The sequence below is a fragment of the Emydura macquarii genome, unplaced genomic scaffold (genome assembly GCF_026122565.2).
Source record: "Emydura macquarii macquarii isolate MOO-44397 ecotype Brisbane River unplaced genomic scaffold, CSIRO-AGI_Emac_v2 contig_2676, whole genome shotgun sequence".
Lineage (NCBI taxonomy): Eukaryota > Metazoa > Chordata > Testudines > Chelidae > Emydura > Emydura macquarii.
In genome coordinates this window covers 28,436,469-28,449,044 of record NW_027132813.1, presented here as the reverse complement: position 1 = coordinate 28,449,044, position 12,576 = coordinate 28,436,469, and the positions used below count along the sequence as shown (strand labels likewise).

The window sequence follows — 12,576 nt, the reverse complement described above, 5'->3', positions numbered from 1 at the left end:
AGGCACAGTGATCACAAGTTACTGAAGTTTGTGAGTTAGGGAGCACGTTTATATCATTGAATACTTTTGGCAACCATAGCTTGATTTTATTTTCAATATTACTTTAGAATATATTAGTAGCTTACTTATAAAAACATATGACATTTTAGCAATGAGTCTCTGCTATTGACTCTTTGATGAGAGCGGCAACTGTTCATAGAAGATTAGCAAAGTGCAGATTCTCCCATAATCTATGTTAATTAAACTACTCAAATATTTTTTCCTTCTTTACAGACTAATCACAAACACAAAAAATCTAATACACATTGAGCATGGAGCATTCAGAAATCTTCCAAGGCTAAAATACTTGTAAGGAAATTTTCTATTTATTTTATTAAATAAATACATTTTACAGAGTTACAAGAAAAAAGGATTGTTTCCTAATTTTATTACATTACTGTGCATGAAAGTATGTGCTGCCTTTACTGTAGCTTTAACAGGCAATTAATCTATTGAGAGATCCTGTAATCGGTATAGAAGAAAATTAACTCAGCTCAGACCATTAATGGGCAAAGTTGTAGTGGGGTCTGCTAATTAGTTCCGCTATGCATAAGCCTCTTATTTCTAGGCTAGAGCTCTTTGAAAGGTATAGCAGTGTGCGAAAAGGGTGACTAAAAGACTGCTCTATATGTTCCATGTACAGATGACATGTACCCTGCTTTAAATTTTTATCCCTTTTAATTTTTAATCTGCCTCCATGTAATAAGCAGGACATTTTCACTCACCTTTTAATGCAATGTGAAATTTGTATCTACAAAGTTTGCTTTAGGTCCTGTTCCATTGTTATAATCTTTATTCCTATAAATGACATTGTTTCTTTTCTCTAGGAGCATTTGCAATACTGGCATAAGGGAATTTCCAGCTGTTACGCAAATCTTCTCATCAGAACCTAATTTTATTTTGTACGTACAGACACAGTCTAATCTAGTTACTAGACTTCCCAGGTTGTTTCTAAATCTTTGACAGAAATATCTTTTTCCCCCCAAAGGGAGATTTGTGATAACTTGCATGTAACGACCATACCACAAAATGCTTTTCAAGGGATGAACAATGAATCACTGACACTGTAAGTAAAACACAGAGATCCAGCCCCTCCCAAGACAATATTTATATTTAGATGAGGGTGACTCCTTTTTATACACCTCTTGAAATTAATAAAGACAAATCCATTATGGAAACTATGTTTGAAATGTTTAAGAGGGAGAGTGATCCTGCTCAGCTGGTGGGTTTTATATACGCATTGATGTGCCATGAGTAAGGCTTCATTCAAAGTCTAAGCTTCCTTATGCAAGAGAATACGTAAAAGAATCCAAAAATCCCTGCCACTGTGCAATATGGTTCCTAAAATGCTTTCTCCGGGAGATGAACTCCTGAAATTGTATTACAATTCACAAGAGTCTGCTTCTCTGGCAGTAATATTATTTCTGAACTGGCATCTTCAGAGACAGGCATGTCTAGGGATATCATCATCTCCACAGTATCTGGTAATAAATGGAAGTCTCAGAGTCAAAGAATATCAGCTCTGGCATTAGGCACAGGCAACACAAGCATCTGTAAAGGACTCACTGTGCTTTTTTGGAACACATGATCCCATGATAAGTTGGTACGTCAGGGTAGTGACAGTGTAGGGAAAGGAAATGCAGCACTTGAGTGTTATTTCCCCACCATCATCGAGGTAAAAAAAAAAATTTACTCCTAAATGCCACTCTCCAGTAGTGGGTCTAGAGGGAGTGGTGTGTTAACACCCATTCCACTCTCTCTGGCAATTGGGGGCCCAATATTGGGGGCCAGTCCATGTCCCAATCATGTCCCAATCATGTGGAATATATGATCTCTATTTTAAACAAATTTATATATCTCTATTTTTAAACAAATTTTTCCCTATCTTAATCATTCCTTTTACCATAGATCACACCTCAAGCTTTTATTTGAGATATTATTAAACGATTATGAAGTTACAGATATTACACTTGTAATTTTATTATATTAAGACTAAATCACCCTGGCAGCACTCAAATGATTATGTACTCATTGGACAGTTAGTGACCAGTTTCTTTAAAATTCACCATGACACGTAATATTGATTCCCCACACACACAAAACAAACCCTAAATGACTAGTTATTGGAAAGGCTAAAGTGGCTATTTATTTTGCAAAGTCTTACTGTGGGATGAATTTACACTTTTGTGACTAACATAATTCCAAAGGCCATACTGCAAAAATCTGAATTCCTTCAACTACTGTCAGTGTATTAATTGGGGGTTTAAAGTTTAACTCCCCAATTAAGACACTTCCAGTAAAATAATTATTGTCCTATTTTAGTGATCTCGTATCATAAAGCGAGAAGAGTTATCAAATGGCAGCTTCTTAACTGTGGAGTTAAAGTATATCTGCCAATTAGCACATTTTAGGATTGTGAATTTTGACAGATCTGCCTCTGTACCGCCTCCCCACCTCATTTCCCCTCATTTTTTATTTTCCATGTCTTACCATATTAACAAAATTATAATGGTATTGCATTTATTTTGAGGCTATTGTTTGTAGGAAAGACACTATCCAAAATGAGGCCCTGATCTAACACCAGTACTTAAACACATGCTTAACTTTAATCACATGAGTAGTCTCATTGACTTCACGGTTACTATTCACATGCTTAATAAAGTGTGTTGAGAGAGGGCATGACATTGCAATGTACTGTTTTCTGGTTTTAGGTGCATGGCTGCCCTTTTAACATGTGCATCCTGCTTTTCCCACATTTATTTCTTTTAACATGTTACTATAGCAGTTTACGCAGATGTTAGATAATACAGAAAGACCTGGATATCATGATTTATAAACCATTTAGGTATGAAGCTGCACATAAAATGCAAGTGCAGTTATAATTAGTTGTACATGTTAGATAACCGCATGTATAAGTCAGTTAATTACAGTGATTTGCAGTACTCCCCGAGAAGTGCACATTCTCTGTTTGCACTTGGGGTCTGGTACATGGCCCACTGAAGACAAGGCCGCCAATTTGCTTGTTTAAAACTCAAGGAGGCCATCAAGTTTGGCTATATTTGCCTCCTGAGCCGCATGAACTGGTACAATAATTGGGGGGTTTTTAAAACGGTTGGTGCCTATAACATCACACAGACACCTCCTGGGTGGCCAGAGGTCACTCTACAGCACACTGCCCAGGTTTCCCCCTCCTAAGAGCCTTTAAGGATTCACAGTTCAAGGGTGGTTGAAATAATCCTCACAAGGGGTCCTATTTAGCCCTCTGACACATACTGTCCCTTTGGGCCCCAAGCAGTCCAGTGTCTCCTGATTAACCCAAACAATACAAATTCATTCAGTCGTCAACCCAGCTAGCCTTCACAGTCTCTCCCAGGCCTTCCTTCCTGGAAAGCTTTTTTTTCAGCTTCTGTCCCTGCTGACTCAGAGCCTCCTTTCTCCCTATACTAGTTACAGACCTAGCCTACTGTTTCCTGAACTTCCCCCTTTGTACTTCAACTGCCTGCTCTTCGCATCCTGGGAGCACCAGGTTCAACCCTGATATGGCTTATCCTGTAAGAAGGGGTGATTTAGCCCCAGGCTCTCCAGCCCAGGGGGCGAGTGACCCTGTGCCACATGCTTGAAGTAATTAAGGCATGCTGAAGAAATAGAAAATGTGCTAATACCAAGTGTTATTGATCTGTAATGTAAAGCTAGTACAGTCCCTTTTAGCTGGCTGGTAATAAAAGGAATGATGCATGTATGCTGACGAGTAAGCTCAGAGGCACGTCGTTCAAAGGAATGGACTCATTTCAAGCACAAGGAGGCACAACTCCTTTTGTTACTGTACATGTAGTTGTATCCACTGATGCTAGCAGTGAATTGGGCGCACTGTTCTTAAATGCTCAGAATGGTGTTTGCTCTCTGTGTTTTCAGGTCACTGGTGCACCTTGCTCCTGATTTCCACTGCCAATATAAAATGACTTTGAGAACAAGCTGACAAATGTGCTTAGACAAAAAGAGTCAGGTGCAAAATGCACCCAATTATTACCATGTCTAAATTAAGAAGAAGAAGGGGGGAAAGTACTACATTCAAACCATTTTAGAACCCAAAACACAGTAGATCAGATGTATCTGACTCAATAGGGAATGTTGAATTGGAACTTTAAGCATTAAAGTAAATCTGGCTTTAATAATTAAAATCTATACTGTAGTACTATAACCTCTCCTTTTTTCAAATCTTTTTTCCTTATATGTTGTTTTTTATTCTCAGCAAACTCTATAAAAACGGATTTGAAGATATTCATAGCCATGCATTCAATGGGACAAAACTGAATCAATTGTGAGTATACATTTCCCTCATTTGTTAATGAACACACACATTTATTTGACTGTACTGTACTTTTGGTTACCATTAATTAAAATACATCTGAAAGAACCTTGTCCAACACAACTGGTTGCCCTTGCACCTCCCGATACTGTCTTTATTAGAATAGACATCCCATGGAAAATTGCAGTGTTGTCAGCTCTTGCACTTGTATTGTGCATATTGTGATATTTGGTGGCTTTCTTCAAGCTGCAGCTGCTAGAATCCTGTGACTCTGAGAGAATCTCATCTTTTGTTTTAAAATAAATATATAAAGTTTTTAGTCTTCAAGGTTGCAATGAAAAGTTTGAAAAATGTGATCCTAGAAGGCAAATAAAAGAACTCCAAATTATTACTTTTTAATTTTGGGGCTTCACTCATGGTTTTGGCAATAATGACATTTACACACTAGTACAGTAGTTAAGGAAGTTAAAAAGCAAACCTCCCACCTTTGCCACTGGTTCAAATCCAACCTAAATTGATAGTGACCAGAACTATTACCAAATGAAAGTTGTTTGATGATTGAGGTGAAATGTATCATCAGTTGTGAAATATGAGTATCTGTATGTTAGAGTAACACAAAGGCAACAGTTCGCTATGATTGGAAAAGAGACTCACAGCAAGTAGACAGTAAGAGTAGACCAAAAAAAGAGGGGAAACTTTAAAAGGTAAAAATAAAAATGTGACATATTTAATTCCAGGATTCTAAAGGACAATATAAACCTCAGAAGAATACACAATGAAGCTCTGAAGGGGGCCACCGGGCCAGATGTCTTGTATGTATCACACAGCTTTAATCTGCACTTTTACATAGGTCCCAAGTTAACTGTACTGTAACAAATGCAGTATCTAAATTGAGTAGACAGTTGGACTTTGATGCTTTGATTGAGGAGTGACCTTGGATCTCCAGCTTCCTGAGTGTAAATACTGCATTGAGGTGTCATGCAATAGAATTAGAGAGTAAAGGGCTCAGTGTTTGTACCATGATAGGTATCTACCAACCAATTCCAAGCAGCATTAGTATTGACCTCTGTGGATAGCATAAGGAATTTTGGCCTCTGGTGTATTTTTCTAAGTTCTCGCAGCTCTGCTTTATGGATTCTGAGGCTACAAAGTAATTTGGCTTTTGGGATGATGAACGTAATTTGCTATTTTAGGTATATTTTTATTATTCTTTATAAAAATTAAATAGCTAATTATATGTAGGATTGGACGGATTAGATTTTTATTGGTAAATGTCGGTTTCATCATACACATAGATTTCACCATATGCACAGATGAAAAAATATTCCCATTAATAATAATATAAATATATTATATTTAATATATATATTTAATATAGATAATATATAATATATAGATTTAAAAAATATAATAATAAAAACAGATAGCCAAAGTAAGAGAAATGCTGCTTGATAACTTATTAGACTTTGATTTAAGGATATTTACTTTGTATATTTGTATATGAGATGTTGACAGCTTGTGGTTTAACAGTTATAAAGCTTTAACTGTTTGAATCTCAACATTCATTACTGTCATTAAGTAATTGCTGTCTGATCGCCCCATAGTTTTCTGCAACTGTGAAAATTTAAATTGATTAAAAAAATTTTAAAATGTTTAAAAGCCGTAATTTCATGCAACTATGAACATTTAAATAGCTTAAAATCTAAAAAATGCTTAAATAAATATTGATATTATGTGTCAAAATTATAAAAAATAAAAATAAAATTCTGCTCAGGCTAATTATATGTGCTAGCCATGTACTGAAAAAATATGATAAAAATCACATTCTCATGTTTTATCGATCAGAGATGGTACTCAGCAAACAATAGCACTTACTATAAGTGAATGGACTGTTTTCAGTACAGTCAAGTACAATAGATAATTTTGTAAAAAAAAGTGATTCTGTATCAAGCTTGCAAATTCATTGTTTACTGGTGCTTTACAGTATGTGGCATTTCTAATAATACTGTAGCATTTTTAACATTTTCTAAATGAGATTTATTTATATTTTTTTCTGCTATAAGGTCATGGGCTTGCTCTTGCAAATTCTTACTTAGATGAACAGTGTTTACTCCCATGAGTAGTCCCATAGAAGTCAATGGGACTATTTCCACAAGTAAGGATATCTTTTGTGTTAAAGAGTTTTTGAGGTTAGGCCCTGTGATAGGTCTTTGAAAAGCTGAGCTACAGCTGTTAAAAAAAAGAACAGCACTTTGAAGTTCAAGACTTGTTGAGAAAGTTAGTAATTTTGAGAAGAACAGAATCACCATTATCCACCCGTCATGGGGGAGGTGGGTTGGGTGGTATTTTATATTTATCAAAAGAAAAGAGATATTAATCCTTATTTCCAGGGATATTTCTTCAACATCATTGGAATATCTACCTAGTTATGGACTGGAGGCCATTCAAGTCTTAAATGCAGCATCATCTTACTCTCTAAAGAGAATACCACCATTGGAGAAATTTGTTAATCTTCTGGAAGCTGTTTTAACCTATCCCAGCCACTGCTGCGCTTTTAGAAACCTAAGGATGGACGAGTAAGTGTAAATAGTATGCTGTTGTATCATAGCAATTTGGAAATGCCAGAACAGCACCTCTTCATTCTCTGACTCTCAGAAACTTAGATTACAAGTAGTCCAATTCCAAAACAGCATGGGCCATATACAGCTCTGGCATGTAAGCAGGCACATAACTATGGAAGACAATTGACTTATGCCCAGTTATATCAGAGCTGAATTTGGCCTCATCTGTCTTATAGCCACCTCGCAACAGAGTAAAAAGACCATTGTGATTTTGTTTAACGTGGATTTTCCCAATACCTCAATCAAAAGAGCTTTTAGCTCATTGAAAAGGTTTCATATGCATCTATGCCACTGTAGCATTTCTTGTGTAGATGTAACCTAAGCTTCCACAACTTGAATTATTTACTTTAGGACAATGATGCAGAAAAAATCCAGTGATATAATAGGTAAAAGAATTTGGATTAATTAGACATAAATATATCGGAGGCCAAACCTGCTCCCCTTATTAGATGAGTGATCCCACTGAAATCATTTGCAAGGGCAAGGCAAGCAGAATCCACATCCAGATTGAAAACTCAATTCTTTTTTCCCCTCCTCCCTTCAGACAAAATTCTTCGCTTTTCATTTTTGACAACTTCTCCCAACAATGTGACAGCACACAGAGGAAACCAACCAATGAAACACTGTAAGTACGTCTACGCAAACTGATGCTGGAAACAGTAGGGTTGCAACCCTTCCCAATATTCAAGTGATTATTTTTCATACAAGTGAATTTAGTTTTATGCCAGTTCAGTAACCATTATGGTGCATGCAGGCGGGAAAGGAAATTTTACTATTAAACTAGGATTTGTGGGATCATGTTTAAAATATGCTGGAGCGTCATGGCCTGTATTCATTACCGTCTCTCTTCTGGATACTTTGAAGAATTTCACATCAGCGTTGAACTATTTTAGAAAATGAAGGGCCTGTGTTGAGAACCTGGCATACCAGCAAATAATTGCAGGCTCAGATGTTTGTACAATCCAAAGAAGAGCTATAGATGTTCAACTACCTGATTTTGCTCTTAAAACAAATAACTAGCTGTCTATATGTCATCATATGTGCCTGCAGTTATTCATGGGTACAAAAAGGAAGGTTGGGTTAAGGGCAATTTAAGAGCACTAAATACTTTTGTCACCAGTTTTAGAACTGCTCACAGTAATTTCTCTACACACCAGCACACTTCTTTTCAGTGGTTTCCAAAGATCAGGCTATGTACATAGTTGATGTCAATAGCATGCAAATTAGTTACTTAATCCCATTAACCATGGGTTCTACATCAAACAATCATGCAAAGGTCCAGGGTCTTATAACCACCCCTCCCCATTCCTTTACGGATAGAGAGAGGCTGAGAGTCTTCCTTTGTAACGTAGTCACAATAAGAAAGATGCTAAGAATCTAATCAGAAAATTTAGGCCAATAGCAAAAATTCCCACAAATCCAGCACAAATTAACTAAATACATCTGGATTTTTATTGATCCACTCTACTGTTTGTTTTCTTCAGCTGTCTTGCCACAGGCTGGTGTGTCCTGTTACTCTTGACTTTTGGGTATGTTAGGACCCTTGTCTAACAATGGCAGCCAAGGTTCTCTCATCGCCCCTCCTCATTTATTTTCTGCTTGCAACTTCCTTGAGTGTTTCTCTTTGCTGCCCATTGTCAGCTCCACTTCAGCCTGCTTCTGAAGCTCTCCAGGACTAAACTGACCCAGTCCATAACTGGAGACTTCCAGACAGCCAGCCAGCAGAACCAAGAATACATTGACTGCTTCTATGATTTAGATTAGATGAGATTAAATTCTACTGAATTCCTTCTGCACGTAAAATAGACTAACTCACTCCCCCAGCTCCCTAAACCATATGCTTTGGTCGGCCTCTATCTATAAATAAAGTATTAAAAGTGGCTTAAAAATCCACAGCCACAATTATTAAAAGTCTCATATCATGCCATAAATGTACATGGCCTTTCACAGAGTAATGGAGTCACATTTTTACAAATAAACAGAGTAAATTAACACATTCCCTTCCTCTTCCAGTCTAAGAGAAACCAAAAGACAAGCCAAGATACAGGACAATAGTTTCAAGTAATGGAAAAATGCAAGGATTAGTTGTGAGAAGAACAAATTGTGAAAGTTTCTGGTAGTCATAACATTGGCATAATAAAAATTTTTGAAAAGCAGCTCCAACTTCAGTTGCAGGTCAAGGCCTTCATTCAGGAAAGCACTTAAACATGAACTTAAGCCTAAACTTAACTTCAAATGTGCTTAAGTTGCATTGACATTAAAGCTAAGAATGTGCTAACTTGCGATACTGAATCGGGATGCTTTCCTGCATCAGGACCAAAGTCAGATTCCGGGTGGTGTGTTTGTCTTTCAAATGCTGCTGATGGTGCAGGAAATGCTAATTGGATGGTTATGAAGCAATCTGCTGTTTGGAGAAGTAAGCAAAGGGGAAACTGATTTTCAACTTTTCTGTTTTTATTTTTAGACATACCTCTATAATATTACGGACTTACGGAGTCTGAGAGATTTCTTTTCAGAGATTTGAAACTTTAATTACTAATTTTTTTTAAAGGTATCTCAGACCTTGAACCCGTTCACTGACCTTTCCTTGGCACCTGCTCTGCTGCCACCACCCATTAGCATTCAGAGAACATTAGCACTTACCATACCCAATACCTTCAGCAGCACAACAGATGCATGCTACCTAGACAATTCCGATATGGTCAAGGAGTCTAAAAATTAAACCACTGGTGAAAATAAATTCCACAATATAACAACATTAAAGGCCAGTGCTAAGAATAGTAGTCCTCCCAAGAGAGGGAGAGGGAAAATATTTACATAATACTTAGTAGCATAAGGGTTAAACAGTGCAGTAAGGCACAACCCTCACAAAGGGTAGTATGTAGGCAGCACTGCCCCGGAAGGCATTACGATTAGGAGAATCTAAGGCCTAATCCAGGGGTAGTCAATAGGTGGACTGTGGACCAAATCCAGACCACCAGACACTTTTGAACAGACAGCAAAATATTTTTATTTACGTATCATTATCATTATTGTTGCTAGTTCTGTATTATTTTCTCTGGAATCTGGACCTTGACCAAGAAATTTGGACCTTGACAAAAAATAATTGCCTACCCCTGGTCTCATCCCTCCCCTGCTCCACTCTTGCTCTATAGGGCAGAAAAGAGAAGTTAGGTTCTGCCCCCCCCCCTTGCAATGGCACAATTTATTTAGCCCTCCTCCTCACCCTAGCTAGCAAGTGGTGCTGTGAAATCTGCCCACACCCTACCCAATTGCTGGCATAAGAAACCTTGTGGAGAGCCAGCTCCTGCTTGCTCTTTCTACCCTCTCCACACTCTGTGACTGGAGCTGCACTTTTAGCAGTCCTTACTCAGTGCCACGCACAGAATAAGTTTGGCTTTGCTCAGCTGATTAAGACAATGGCATAGTCTAGACCTTATGTATTCCCAGTGCACCAATTTTTCCCTATTTGTTATTGCAACCCTTATTTGAAGATATTTTTGCTCTCATATTCTTAATAGCTTCTGAACCATACAGTGTTTTTCGCATAGACACACAGTACAAGGTCCTGAAACTACTTCCTTTCCTAGTAATGCTACACATGAATTAAATCTTTAGGCCTCTTTCCTTTCCTAGTAGTACTAAACACAAATGAAACTTTATTTTAGTTAGGCCTCTCTGATTTTTTGACAAACCTGCATCCTGAGTACTCTACGGTAATACAAATAAATACAATAATACTAATACTTTTCAGTAACTCTTGCATTCTATCCACATGAGCATTATAAGACAGTTTGTATTCTACTGTCAGCATCATTTGAAAGTGTTTTGGCTGGGAAGTAAATGAGATAAAGCGTTTATGAATGAGTAAATTCCGAGAAGGGATTCTTTTGGATGTGATGTTCATTTACTGTCTCTCTGAAATTGCTTTCCAAAGATAATTGATTCTTTACCAACAGCTTCATTGTATGCATTGATGCAAATGCTGAATCTATAGAAATAAATGTAAGAGGTGTCTAGTTCTCAAAGAATCTTTCACCAGTTGTGTTTATTTTTCTTTATAACAGAAATTGTGCTAGTTGTAACAAAAAGTGTGATTTGTTTCTTTTTAAAATAGTTATAAGGATGATTATTACAACATATCCATGTGGTCGGCTGAGAAGAACTCATCCCAATTTGCAACAAATGAAAGATACTCTCTTTATAGCTATTCCTCAATTTTTGATGAGAATGAAATGGCTGGCTTTGATTTCGATTATTATGACTTTTGTCAGCCGAAAATACTCAGATGCACTCCAGAACCCGATGCCTTTAATCCTTGTGAAGATATCATGGGATACAACTTTCTCAGAATCTTGATATGGTTTATTAATATCCTGGCAATTTCTGGCAATGTCATCGTACTCCTTGTTCTACTAACTAGCCATTACAAACTCACTGTTCCTCGCTTCCTCATGTGCAACCTCTCCTTTGCCGATTTTTGCATGGGACTTTATTTGTTGCTTATTGCCTCTGTTGATGTCCAAACCAGGAGTCAGTACTACAACCATGCGATAGACTGGCAAACAGGCGGTGGTTGCAGTATTGCTGGCTTTTTCACAGTGTTTGCAAGTGAACTTTCAGTTTATACACTAACTGTGATCACTCTAGAAAGGTGGCACACCATCACCTATGCAATGCAGTTGGATCAAAAGCTGCAACTAAGGCATGCCATAGTGATCATGCTTGCAGGTTGGATATTTTCAATTTTAATAGCAGCATTGCCTCTTTTAGGAGTCAGCAATTACATGAAGGTCAGTATTTGTTTACCCATGGATATTGAAACGTCTCTTTCCCAAGCCTACATATTGACCGTCTTAGTGTTTAATGTGGTTGCCTTTATCATCATTTGTGCTTGTTATATTAAAATTTACACAGCAGTTCAAAATCCAGAACTGGTGGCTACAAGCAAAGATACCAAGATTGCCAAGAGAATGGCAATATTGATCTTCACAGATTTTACCTGCATGGCACCTATCTCATTTTTTGCCATGTCAGCTGCCTTTAAAGTACCTCTGATCACAGTGACGAACTCCAAGATTTTGCTTGTTTTATTTTATCCGGTCAACTCCTGCGCAAACCCATTCCTGTATGCAATTTTCACAAAAGCCTTTCGAAGGGATTTCTTTCTACTGCTGAGCAAGCTGGGTTGCTGTAAGCGTCGAGCAGAGCTTTACAGAGTGAACTATTTCTCTGCTTATACCTCCAACTGCAAAAATGGCAGCTCATCCAGTGGCCAAAACAAAACCTCACAAGCAGTGCTTCATTTGGCAACTTTAAATGAACACTATCCAGCTGTACATGATAAGACATCATGCAAAAAAAAGGTTAAACTGTAGCTTCAGTAAACACAGCACCATGTTATGCTAACTATACCTACATCACCAAACCCAGGGATTTAGATGTACATTTATGGTACTTTAAACATTGGACCAATAAATAATATTCATTCTACACAATTGTTCTGAGATTCAGCATTGTGTTTTCATTATTTACAGTAGTAATGTTGGAACCAAAAAGTGATTATTGGATTAAATGTTTCCCAGGTGCTCTTCAAGTTAATGTGCAGTT

General features: G+C 37.4%; 1 protein-coding gene across 1 annotated transcript in view; it reads left to right on the top strand.

The window, feature by feature from the left end:
• Positions 1 to 12,344, top strand: part of LOC137164231 (lutropin-choriogonadotropic hormone receptor-like) — a 41,813-nt gene extending 29,469 nt beyond the window's left edge. Inside the window, exons 4-11 of the mRNA XM_067564919.1 lie at positions 274 to 348; positions 867 to 941; positions 1,028 to 1,105; positions 4,289 to 4,357; positions 5,083 to 5,157; positions 6,736 to 6,921; positions 7,511 to 7,591; positions 11,084 to 12,344. Of these exons, the coding sequence (XP_067421020.1) occupies positions 274 to 348; positions 867 to 941; positions 1,028 to 1,105; positions 4,289 to 4,357; positions 5,083 to 5,157; positions 6,736 to 6,921; positions 7,511 to 7,591; positions 11,084 to 12,344 (1,900 nt within the window). The remainder of the gene's footprint in view (positions 1 to 273; positions 349 to 866; positions 942 to 1,027; positions 1,106 to 4,288; positions 4,358 to 5,082; positions 5,158 to 6,735; positions 6,922 to 7,510; positions 7,592 to 11,083) is intronic.
• The last annotated feature ends 232 nt before the right edge of the window (positions 12,345 to 12,576 follow it).